General features: G+C 42.8%; 1 protein-coding gene across 1 annotated transcript in view; it reads left to right on the top strand.

The window, feature by feature from the left end:
- Window positions 1-267: 267 nt before the first annotated feature.
- The window catches only part of ubr5 (ubiquitin protein ligase E3 component n-recognin 5), a 133,009-nt gene continuing 119,923 nt past the window's right edge, over window positions 268-13,353 (top strand). The window contains 6 exon segments of the mRNA XM_061673734.1: window positions 268-498; window positions 9,403-9,447; window positions 9,555-9,636; window positions 9,979-10,055; window positions 11,140-11,259; window positions 12,618-12,897. Of these exon segments, the coding sequence (XP_061529718.1) occupies window positions 437-498; window positions 9,403-9,447; window positions 9,555-9,636; window positions 9,979-10,055; window positions 11,140-11,259; window positions 12,618-12,897 (666 nt within the window). The 5' untranslated portion in view covers window positions 268-436.

Here is a 13,353-nt window from a genome sequence, read left to right as displayed (position 1 = left end):
CCAAATGGCAAATGGGTGAAATTTGACCCGAACAGTATATAAGTGTTAAGATATCTGCACCAGGCCTGGGTGTACCCCTTTTTCTTTCCCAAAGAGGACAAGTGATACAGAAAATTGACGGATGTAATGGTTTCTAACATTAATGGATACAGCCACACATTTATTTTGGAAATGAAGGACCTTTAGGGATAATACTGTCACACGTTTCCTGTTTGTGCTCGCGCTCTAACCAGCAGAGCGCGTGCATGTGCTCTCATCAACACACACTAGAAGCTTGCTAGAGTTAAGATGGCGGCATGTGGGTGAAGAGGCTGGGCTCTAAACTCGAGTTTTCGCACCATTAAACGATTCCTATGAATCCGAAAATATACTGTAGTCGAAAGAACAACAATTTTCACATCTTTCGCACCGCTGAGTGTGATTTTGGATTGCCTCCATGACATCCATACACTTCGTGGTTCACCCGTTGCCCGGGACTGAGGATCAGCTCAATGACAGGTATTCGGTCGTGGCCCGTGGAAAATAATTGTATATCGTCTTTTTCTGCGGCTTATGTTGAACAGTGTTAAAGTTACTGTTTGTGAACGACGCTGCCGCTCTCATGTGCGTCATTTAGTCCTCGGACAAGTTCAATACCCCACTACTGTAGCGGTGAGACAAGGCCCGGTATGTGAACAACCCTCTTTAGCCTTTTGCTATCTATCCATGTCGGTCAGCCGCCAGCTGCTAACCCGTTCGTTACCTTACGCTAGCGAGCGATCACGGGAAAGGCTAATGCTAGCCGCCTGCCTCTCTGGAAGGATTGGCTCACAGTCAAAGTTGAGATGGACAATGCGGGTTGGGGGATGGGTTAAAAAGAGGGAAATAAAGCTCGCAAAACACTTAGTTATTCAGTATACACGAGCTTGTCCTCTACATTACACGTGATTCAATTTGACGTGTTTCGAGATTTCTGTTGCCCGTGTCTTGTCGATAATACATATCGACGACGAAGCTAATGTTAAGCTAGTTAGCTCAAGGCTAATTAGCTAATGCGTTTCCACGCTTTTGTCAACGCGATACATTTGTATTACAGGGGTTTCCTGAAGTATGGTGCTACCAAGAGCCTAGATCGTTAGTGACCACATTTTTTTCTCTTACTGACCTTTCTTTTCAACATACTCTAATGCCTATATAGTATATTAGCTAAGTGATTTCACGGTAGTCGAGAGAGCCGACAAGATAATAATTTGTGTTATGCTTGTAAGATACTAGATTCTGTTGTTTTCAACGAGTGACTATTTTGTTTTCTTTGCTTGCCAGACTACCAACAGGCTAATTTATTAACAGTAAATTAAATTGCTGAAGATATTGAAAGAAATTGAATTCTCGTGCTTGCATCATAGTACTTATGGACGTTTTACATAAATGCGGAATGATAATTGTATTCAACTCGGAGCAAATATAATTTTATCGGATGACTGATGTATATAATCCAGTGAGATGATGATCTTTTCTACTCTGGAGAAGTCACATTGTTTTTAGACTAGGGGTAGTTAAATGCAAATCTTTAAGGGCCACAAAGAATTTTGTGAATCAGAGGTCCATCTATTGAGGTAGGGGAGGCAAAAATTTTTTTTATTCAAAATGACAAAACTACAAACTAAAATAAAATGTAATTTACATTTTTACATAAAATAGTCAAATAAAACTAAACACGACCCTGAGTATATGTGTGTCTTGCTACTCAGTCATTGACGCGCACAGCTGAACGAACCCTAAAGGCGCTCACACCCTGCACGTGTTTTTCCCAGCGCCCAGGGTGGCAATTTCTATTTTGACACTGTTATAACTAGGCTTTACACGATGAGGATTTTTGGGGCCGATCAGCAAGTTTAAAAAAACTATCACCAATCCGATCACAAGATGGAGCAATGTCTATTGAAATGACCTGTTCATTTACTGTATATACTTGTTGTACTTCTTCTTTTCCTTTTGGCTTGTCCCTTTAGGGGTCACCACAGCGCGTCATCCTTTTCCATGTAAGCCTATCTCCTGCTGCATCCTCTCGAACACCACCTACCCTCATGTCTTCCCTAACGACATCATCAACTTTCTCTTTGGTCTTCCGCTCTCTTGCCTGGCAGCTCCCTCATCCTTGTACCAATATACTGACTCTCTCTCCTGGATGTGTTTAAACCATCGAAGTCTGCTCTCTTTAACTTTGTCTACAAAACATCGAACCTTGGCTGTCCCTCTGATGAGCTCATTTCTAATTTTATCCAACCTGGTCACTCCTCAACATCTTCATTTTCGCCACCTCCAGCTCTGCTTCCTGTTGTCTCTTCAGTGGCTTGGCCTCACCACTGTTTTATAAACTTTGCCTTTCATCTAGCAGAGACTCTTCTGTCACATAACACACCTGACACCTTCCTCCACCCGTTGCAACTTGCTTGGACTCGTTTTTTCACTTCCTGTCCACACTCACCATTGCTCTGGACTGTTGACCCCAAGTATTTAAAGTCCTCCACCCTTGCTATCTCTTCTCCCTGTAGCCTCACTCTTCCCCCACCACCCCTCTCATTCATGCACACACATTCTGTTTTATTTCGGCTAATCTTCATTCCTCTGCTTTCCTGTGCATGCCTCCTATCTTTCTAACTGTTCCTCCACCCTGCTCCCTGCTTTCACTGCAGATCACAATGTCATCTGCAAACATCATGGTCCACGGGGATTCCAGTCTAACCTCATCTGTCAGCCTATCCATCACCACTGCAAACAGGAAGGGGCTCAGGGCTGATCCCTGAAGCAGTCCCACCTCAACCTTAAATTCGTCTGTCACACCTACAGCACACCTCACCACTGTTCTGCTGCCCTCGTACATGTCCTGTATTACTCTAACATATTTCTCTGCCACTCCAGACTTCCGCATGCAGTACCACAGTTCCTCTCTGGGTACTCTGTCATAGGCTTTCTCTAGATCTATAAAGACACAATTTAGCTCGTTCTGACCTTCTGTGTACTTTTCCATCAACATCCTCAAGGCAAATAATGCATCTGTGGTACTCTTTCTAGGCATGAAACCATACTGTTGCTCGCAAATACTCACTTCTGTCCTGAGTCTAGCCTCCACTACTCTTTCCCATAACTTCATTGTGTGGCTCATCAACTTTATTCCTCTATAGTTCCCACAGCTCTGCACATCACCCTTGTTCTTAAAAATGGGCACAAGCACACTTTTCCTCAGGCATCTTCTCACCTGCTAGAATTCCATTGAACAAGCTGGTCAAAAACTCCACAGCCACCTCTCCCAGATGCTTCCATACCTCCACAGGAATGTCATCAGGCCCAACTTCCTTTCCATTTTTCATCCGCTTTAATGCCTTTCTAACTTCCCCCTTACTAATCATTGCCACTTCCTGGTCCACCACACTTGCCTCTTCAACTCTCCCTTCTCTCTAATTTTCCTTATTCATCAACTCCTTGAAATATTCTTTTCATCTATCTAGCACACTACTGGCACCAGTCAACATATTTCCATCTCTACCCTTAATCACCCGAACCTGCTGCACATCCTTCCCATATCTATCCCTCTGTCTGGCCAACCTGTATAGATCCTTTTCTCCTTCTTTAGTGTCCAACCTGGCATACATGTCATCATATGGCTTTTGTTTGGCCTTTGCACTATGTCGCATCTCAATGTATTCCTTTCGCCTCTCCTCGGTCCTCTGTGTCCCACTTCTTAGCTAACCTTTTTCCTTGTATGATTTCCTGTACTGTGAGGTTCCACCACCAAGTCTCTTTCTTTCCTTTCCTGCCAGAAGATACACCAAGTACTCTCCTGCCTGCTTCTCTGATCACCTTGGCTGTAGTGGTCCAGTCTTCTGGAAGCTCCTCCTGTCCACCGAGAGCCTGTCTCACCTCTTCACGAAAAGCTGCACAACACTCGTCCTGTCTCAGCTTCCACCACATTGTTCTCTTCTCTGCCTTTGTCTTCCTAATCTTCCTCCCCACCACCAGAGTCATCTTACACCATCCGATGCTGTCTAGCTACACTCTCCCCTACCACTACCTTACAGTCAGTAACCTCCTCCAGATTACATCGTCTGCACAAGATGTAATCCACCTGTGAGCTTCTAACTCCGCTCTTGTAGGTCACCCTATGTTTCTGCCTCTTCTGGGAAAAAAGTGTTCACTATAGCCATTTGCATCCTTTCTGCAGTCTACCACCATCTGTCCCTCGAAGTTCCTTTCCTTACCCATCACTTCTTCATCACCCCTATTTCCTTCACCAACATGTCCATTACTATCTGCACCAATCATGTCTCTCTCTGTCTATGTCTCTGTCTATGTGTCTCTGGGATGCTCAGAACTACTTCGCCTAGCTCCTTCCAGAATTCCTTTTTCACCTCTCGGTCACATCCTACCTTTGGGACATCGCCACTAAGCACATTATACATAACACCCTCAAGTTCAAGTTTCAGTCGCATCTCTCGATCTGATACTCTTTTCACCTCCAAGACATTCTTAGCCAACTCTTCTTTTAAAATAACCCCGACTCCATTTCTCTTTCCCATCTACACCATGGTAAAATAATTTAAACCCTGCCCCTAAACCTCTAGCATTACTGCCTTTCCACCTGGTCTCCTGGACACACAATATATCAACCTTTCTCTTAATCATCATGTCAACCAACTCCTGAGATTTTCCTGTCATAGTCCCAACATTCAGTTCTCGGCTCCGTGCTTTCCTCTTCTCTTTCTGCCGAAGAACCCGCTTTCCACCTCTACGACCCACAGTAGCTGAATTTCCACCGGCGCCCTGCAGGTTGACTGCGCCGGTGGCGGACATTGTTAACCCGGGCCACGACCGGTCCGGTATGGTATTCTTTGGATGAACGCTCATATTTGTTTGGCAAAGTTTTATGCCGGATGCCCTTCCTGACGCAACCCTCTGCATTTATCTGGGCTTGGGACCGGCCTACAGTTTGCACTGGCTTGTGCCCCCCATAGGGCTCCATAAAGGGTGGAAAGCACGGCTCTAGTCAGGTCATGTATTCTAATCAGTCAGGTCAAACCAACATTACAACATGACAGAAATAATGGGTGCTAACTTACTGTAATTAAATTACTTTATTGTAATGAAATTACTTCACCCACACCGAAACTTTAGAGCATCGTTCGACAGAACGGCAGCATGTTTACGCACAACTGTTAGTGCTAGCACTAGCTTGCTGGGCTACATAATGTTTTGTTGCCTGCTTGCAAGTGTATCGTATTAAAAGTACGTGAACATACCTCAAGCAAGCCTTAAACAAACGTCCTCTCTTACTGTGCATCGGTGACCAACACACGTTTTCCCCCATTTTGTCCTTATAATACAGTCGCCGCGACCCACTCTTGGTGCAAGGTAAAGCCCAATGATCGTAAGAAATGGGATGCGGTGGTATTTTATTGCAGTAGTCTGACATAATGCAATCGTGAGCAAATTTGTTTTGTAGTCTGATCCGGCATGTTGTCTGTCTCACACCGCTGACATGTTTTTTTTAATAACTTTATTGGCCATCAGATATTTACAGTACTCCGTCAAAAGACACGCGACAAGGCTAAAAATCAACTAGCTTTAGGATTCAAATATACTGTGCACACGTTGGCGACACGAAGTAAATGTCTTTTGCGGTCATTAATTGGATCGGCGAATTATGGCATTAAAGCCGAGCAGCATAAAATGCTAAATATCGTCTGATACCAATCAGGCCGATCAAATCGGTGTGAAGTCTAGTTATAACAGAAATCCCTGGCTTTGCTTAAAATAGGGAGAAAAAGACGTGATACAAGTAAAGCATGTGTGGTTATTAAGCCTGTCATGATGATTACTATATCGACTTATCGTTTGATAAATAAAATGGACACAATAGTTTCACTCTGTAAATTGTTGTTGTGAGCTGGCATGCATATCACACAGTGAGCCAACAAGAGTTGGATGGCTGTGTCATTAGACACTCGTGGGCTCATGGAATGCCGGTGTTGGCTCCGTCCAGTACTCCACAGCCTTGCTCCATGTGCAGCGCGTAGATTCACCCAACAGAGACATTTAAGGGAAAGTTAACTGTTTGGTGTGTTCACTAGCCCTAGCGTGAGCTAAGAGCTAGCCAGGTAAGGAGCTAAACCACTCGCTCCACGGCCATGATGTCATTTAAAATGTTAGCACCTCACAGTTATGTCTTAGTCCTCAACTAACACAAACACGGCGTTAACTTTTTATTAAGCATAACCTCAGTGGCACATGTTATTCAGCCAGTCATTGACTACAGCGAACGTCAACGTATATTGATTGACAGGTGGAAGGGCTCGTCTTCAACGGACCAAACACACAGTAGCCGGGTTTCAATGGAGACTTTGTTGTCATTCCGATCGAAATCATTCCAATTGAAGATCGCTGGTCAACTGTTGACATGTGAGGTGATCTATTCCGATCGGGTGTATATATTACCAGATTACTGGTAACCTCTTGTTGCTCAGTGAATGTGCTTTTATGTTTTTATGTCTCAAAAATATTCACTGTCAATTGACTGACTGTTGTCGTATTAGAGCAGTTCTAACTACCGCAGACAATTTCCTTGTGTTTTTGACATTCTTAGCAAAGAGTCTGATTCTGATACATGTGCACTACTCGGAACAGCCATGTGACATGCGCACTTGGTCGTGAGTTATCAAGATGGAAGTCCGTTGTCTATTCAGCACAGTAGTTGGGATTGTTTTTATACGTTTTAAAAACAACGTATAAGTAGTTAACAAGATCAGTTGCCTACGACATACATGCCAATCAGTTGCCTTTTGGCAAAATTGGCCGTTTTGAACTCAAAATAGCCGTCGCTGTAGTCAGACTGTTTCGCACTCCTCGAACGCTGGCAGCGAGATCCATTTCACACATCCACCATCCATACACAGATGTAATTGTGAATATTACTCCGTGGCAGACTAATAGGCGAGCGCATTGGCCTGAGGTTCCGCCTGTGTGCTCGGGACCTGCTTTGAATAAGTCAGAGGAGTTGACGAGACCAGACAAAAAACACCTCCGCCGCTTCTACTAATAAGAAGTAACGGTACTTTTACTCCGTTACAATGATCTAAATTTCGGTCGCTACTTTTATCGGTCAATTATTGCTTTTTTTATCAACTATTTTGTGCGCAAGACTTCGACTTCCGCATTGGGCGCTTTTTGCGCGAGTGACGTTTAAGTCAAGTTCACCAATCAAACGACACCAGAAAGTCAAGTGACCTCACGTCTTCTATTGAGCATCCCGGACGTAGGTATTAACACGAGATAAACCAGCCCGGCTCGTCGTGCGTACGTGGTGGCCATGTTGGGAAGGTCGTCGTTACCATGAAGACAACGGCGCGCTACTCGTTTTTACATTTAGATGAACAAAAACCTTCATGTATTGTCGTATTTGTCTGGCACTGTCTGCCCAAATGGCCGGCACGGTGAGCGACTGGTTAGCACATCTGCCTCACAGTTCTGGGGACCGGGGTTCAAATCCCAGCCCCGCCTGTGTGGAGTTTGCATGTTCTCCCCGTGCCTGGGTGGGTTTTCTCCGGGCACTCCGGTTTCCTCCCACATCCCAAATATATGCGTGGTGGGTTGATTGAAGACTCTAAATTGCCCGTAGGTGTGAATGTGAGTGCGAATGGTTGTTTCTATGTGCCCTGCGTTTGGCTGGCGACCGGTTCAGGGTGTACCCCGCCTCCGCCCGAAGATAGCTGGGATAGGCTCAAACAGCGCGCGACCCAAGTGAGGATAAGTGGTAAAAAAAATGGATTGATGTCTGCCCAAATGTGGATATTTCAGCTCACTTGTAACTTGAGAAAACACCGTGCAGTAAATTGCAGGTGTTTTGTTGTAGTTTTGACTGTGTGCACTCTGGCAACCTTCGGAAACACTCTGCAATGATCGGTGCATATCCGGAAGTGTTTCTGCTTCTTTGTTTTTGTGATTTCACGTGCGATTACGCTTGATTTCTAGATCAGCTGCGGAACAGAATCTTTGCATGTGGTGTTCTGTGTTGAGATTATTGGAACACACTACATACTAGGCTTTACACGATCAGGATTTTTGGGGCCGATCAGCGAGTTCATTTACTGTATATACGTGTACTTAATTGCTAATATTTACAGTAAATGAATCTTTGTTCCTTTATTTATGCCAGTGAGGCATAGTGACGGACAACAAATGGTCTTCTCTTAGATGGCAGGAAGTATATACAGTAATTAATGTATCCACTTTTTGTGACATTTTTGTTTGTTGGTGTGCCGTGAGAATTTTCAATTGTAAAATATGTTCCTTGGCTCCATAAATGTTGGAAATCACTGCTCTAGTCAGATCGTGTATTCTCATCAGTCAGGTCAAACCAACATTACAACATGACAGAAATAAAGGGTGCTAACTTACTGTAATTAAATTATTTTTAATTAAATTACTTCACCCACACTGAAACTTTAGAGCATGATTTGACAGAATGGCGGCATGTTTACGTCCAACTGTTCATGCTAGCAGTAGCTTGCTAGGCTACATAACGTTTTTGTTGCCTGCTTGCGAGCCGTATCGTATTAAAAGTATGTGAACATACCTGAAGCAAGCCTTAAACGAACGTCCTCTCTTGTCCTGATCACTGGTGACCACCAACACACGTTTTCCCCCATTTTGTTCTTAGCAAACACACGGCGCGATCCATTATTGTTGTCGTCGCCATGGTGACGAGTGTATCCGGGCGCGTTTGCGTTGACACGATGAAGCCCAGTGATCGTAAAAAACGGGATGCGGTAGTATTGGAATATGGATTTTATTGCAGTAGTCTGACCCTAGTGCAATCGTGAAAGAGCAGTGTAGTCTGATCCACGCATTGCGTGTTGTCTGTCTCATACGTGTTGTCTGTTCCACACCGCCAACGTTCTTTTTTTTTTTTTTTTTTTTTTTTTTTTTTTTTTTAAATAAATAACTTTATTGGCCGTTAGATATTTACAAGACTACGCCAAAAGACATGCGACAAGGGTACAAATAAACTAGCTTTTGGATTCAAATATACTGTACACGACGGCAACGCGGAGTTAATGTCTTTTGCGGAGGCAATCAATGACGTCATTGATCGGATCGGGGAATCATGACATTAAAGCCGATCATCATAAAATGCTAATTATCGGCCGATACCGATAAGGCCGATTTAAAATCGGTGTAAAGTCTACTACATACAATACAACCAAAACACCGTGCAATACTCTTCTCGCATTTGCTGAGCTGCCAAAGAGTGACAGCTCAGCAAATGCGAGAAGAGTATTGCACGGTGCATTTTCACCAATATCAGACAAATGGGTGTTGACTGTTCCAGCTTTACGGATCCAGTATTTTCCTCTCTTTTCTTTACAGACTGCGTGAAGTTTCAGAGAAACTCAACAAATATAATTTCATTAGGTGAGTTAGTTATTAATATTATAGCATGAAAGTATTTAATTAATCCCTTTACATATTGTTTAGTCATAAATTCTTAAATAACCATTTGTTATTGTGCATCAATTCAGTCATCCACATCTTAGCCTGTTGGAGCAGGCCACCCTGAAACAGTGTGTTGTTGGGCCAAACCATGCTGGGTTTCTTCTTGAGGTAATACTCTTTTACATCAATTTATTAGTGCATGCACATGATCAATTCCCCACTTAAGATGTGAAATACATTAAATATGTAATAATCAGACTTTGCCACATCCGCGACCCTAGTGAGGATAAATGGTACAGAAAATGGATGGATGGATGCTAATAAATTAGCTTATGTCTGTTTACCAGTTGACTGCAGTTCTTTGGCTTTCTTTTGAGATTATATCTCTATTGATGATTCTAATTTGTAAATGAAGCATGGATTACTGTAGTAATTTGATGATCAAAAATCCATTGTGTACTTCACTACCGAAAGTGAACTCAAATTGAATATTTTGACTATCTATTTTAGGATGGACGTGTGTGTAGAATCAGCTTTGCTGTCCAGCCTGATCGCCTGGAGCTTAGCAAACCGGATGGCAGTGATGGGTGAGCTATTTTATTTTTTTATTTTTTTATTATTAGATCTTCTACACCCACTCTTTCACCTTTGGTTGTGTGTTGGAAAATTGGTGGCTTGAAAGACATCCTGTTTTGAATTTACCAAGGCTCACTGATGATGGTTTACTTGAACCTAACTTTTTTTGGACTTGTGCCCAAATGTTTGCAGTTGGACTGACTTAGGCTTTGATCTCATTGTTGGTAGAAAATACAGGTATGTCATCATGTACTGCCCCCCCCCCCATCTTGGCACCACTCTTTCTTTCTCAAAGTTGATAATGTTTGTGGTTTTATGAATTCGTTTATTTTACCATGTATCATCTTTCTATTACTAAGGCTTTGTCTGCCTGTAAGCATGTATTTGGTCAATGTCTTGATGTGGATATCAGAGACCACCAGCTATGTTTTCTGGATTTTATTTAGCTGCTTAATGTGCAATAATGCTAATCATTTTTGTGCTGTGGTAGTCTGAAAATCTAATTAGGGAAGTTTCATGGTCCAGATTGTTTTTTTTTTTTTAACTGAGCTTGATATCTGTGTTGTTTCAACTTAGAAGTGCTTTAGATTATAATCAGCTTGTTGATTTGTCTTGATCATGCTGTTCTGTTTGTGTCACTTATTAGAGACAGTTTTCCTACTTTAATGGCCTTCTGCACATTTGGAATTATAATTTTTTTTTTTCTTTCGAATTTTTGTGTTCCTATAGTTATTTATATTCAGTGAATGACATTCATACAAAGTGCCTGTTTTAAACAAACCAGTGTAGAAACCTACAAACAGCATATCTTGAAATAAGAGAAAGCAGCTGCTGCCCCAAAATGTCGAGAACTTTGAAAAGTGTCGGAGGAACGAGTTGCAGCCAATTCTGATTCCCAAGGGTGTTGTTGCCATGCTAGTCTTCAACATACCGATTCATATGAATAATGTAAAATTGTAAGAATATAGTGCCTGAACCAAGGGGTATCATTTGCCAAATACCTGGGTTATATTTTTTCCACCCAGGTAAGAAAGAAATGATGGTCCTATGTGGGACACTTAGGTTTGTAACTGATCTCCCATCTTTTGTTTACAGTTCAAAGTTGAGCACTGGTTCAGGGACAGGAAGGAGCTCCAGGCCAGGCAGGACTAGTGATCCGCCCTGGTTCCTGTCTGGTTCTGACACACTGGGCAGACTGGCAGGCAACACCCTTGGGTAAGTTCTGGCAGGGTTGACAGAGACAAACGGTCCAGTAAATTTTCAACATATGGACCACAGCTCTGATGTTACAGCTGGATCGTGGTGTATTCCCTGTCAGATTCAGTACTACACAATCTTTATCCACCTTATTCCTACCCCCGCCCCCCATCAGCCTTTGCATGAATTATGGGGACAACTTCCAGTTTCAACCGACCGGCGTTTTGTATTCTCTATCTGTTACACTAACTCTGTCCCATTACTCTTCCATCAACCCCACTACTTCCGATTAGTCACCACACAACCTAGTATGTGCTCCTGAAACCAAGGGAAAATTCTGGTACATAACAGCTACAATATTAAATGAAAATTAAGATTAATTTACTGAATTGTTGAACAATTTGTCTGTACTGAAATTATGGCATTTTTGGTTTATACTGACCAGCAGTCAAAATTTGCACATCACGTGACTGTTCAGATAAAGTTAAAACAAAATTTTTGCCTGACTAATACTACAGTTTTGTGTCCTCCATGTACCTGAGGTCATACTTGATATTCTTGTGACACTTAAGCATCTGGCGTCTCTTTTTTAGGTGGTTTGTTGTAACCCAACCACAATGTAGGATACAGGAGTTTCTCCATGGGCTTTTTCTCCACCAAATGAAACAAGCACACAGTACAACGTTTTAGGTGGTGTTTTCAAATACAGGTTTTTCAGCTACAACCTTCTGGATTCCTCATCCCCAGTTAGGCGTTGGAAACTACCGATTCTCACAGCAATATTCTCTCTTTGTCCGCGGTGCATATTCAAAACATTGCTCTAGTAGCCACAGATGGGACTTGTTCTGGTTGTTAGTACAACAAAAGTTCCAGAGCTGCACAAGGACATTTTGAAAAGCAAATCATAAACATTCAATTACACCACCCCGGGAGATGGAAGCAGCAAGTAACAAATGGGTCACTGCTACACCAGAAGTCGTGCCTATAATCCTTTCCCAGGAGCTCCCCCAGGAATAAGGTGGATGGAGCACTCCAGTATAGCAATCAAGAAAAAAAAAAAAACTGGTCACCAGTTGGGCAATGTCTTGTACAGTATGTGCTCATAAATGTATTGATGATTACTTGCCTCACAAACTTCAGTATGTTTAAATGTTAAAATCAACTTGGTTTCCGAAAGAAATTTTGTAAAAAGTAAAATAAAAAATTAAGTCATACCAGTTTTGTTCTTGTGTTACGAGTACTGAAAGCCACCCACCTGTTGGCTGTATCGCTGCTGTCACAGGGACATATCACCTTTTAGCCTGATTTAACTTAGTGTTTTGAGCCTTTTCTATGTCAGTCGTACCTGAATTTGACTTTTTTGTTTTGTTTTACAGGAGTCGCTGGAGCTCTGGTGTAAATGGAAGCAGTGGTGGAGGTGGAAGTGGAGGTGCAGCAGGAGGGGGTGGAACAGCAGGCGGCACCAGTGGGAGTGGAGGGAGTGGAGGAGGAGGTGGAAGTGGCAGCACTTCAGGGAGATCATCAACAGCAGCTCGTGACTCTCGTCGACAGACCAGGGTGATTCGTACTGGAAGAGATCGGGGATCAGGTCTTCTAGGTAGCCAGCCTCAGCCAGTCATACCAGCCTCAGTCATCCCTGAAGAACTTATATCCCAGGTACAATTGAGCTTTCATTATGGAATTTATAGTATACATATAGAAAATGTACTTTTAATTTCCTTCATACAAATAGTAGGGTCTCTGGAGTAACTGGCCGTCCATCAAGTGTGAAATGTCACAACCAAGTAATTTTATGGTGAGCTGCTTGGTTCCGTAATTGTTTCTACGCAAGCTGTTACAAATCTTAACAGATTGTGACATCACAAGATGACTAATTTGAATAACACTACCCCAAAACAGACTTTCTACACCCATGACTTGGCTGCTAGGTTGGGCAAAGATCTGCCATTTTCAAACGACAGCTGGGGAACACAGAAACATTTATCATGTTAAAGACAAAAGCTATGCAGACTTTGACCTGTTATCCTGAGATCAGACCACAGGATTTTAGCCCTGATATTGGCCCGATTAGCTATCCATTTCCCAGATCGGGCCTGACATTTTATGTCGGGA

This window comes from Phycodurus eques, chromosome 4, assembly GCF_024500275.1.
Source record: "Phycodurus eques isolate BA_2022a chromosome 4, UOR_Pequ_1.1, whole genome shotgun sequence".
Taxonomy (NCBI): Eukaryota; Metazoa; Chordata; class Actinopteri; order Syngnathiformes; family Syngnathidae; genus Phycodurus; species Phycodurus eques.
The sequence above is the reverse complement of the archived record's forward strand: the minus strand, read 5'-3'. Positions and strand labels throughout refer to the sequence as shown.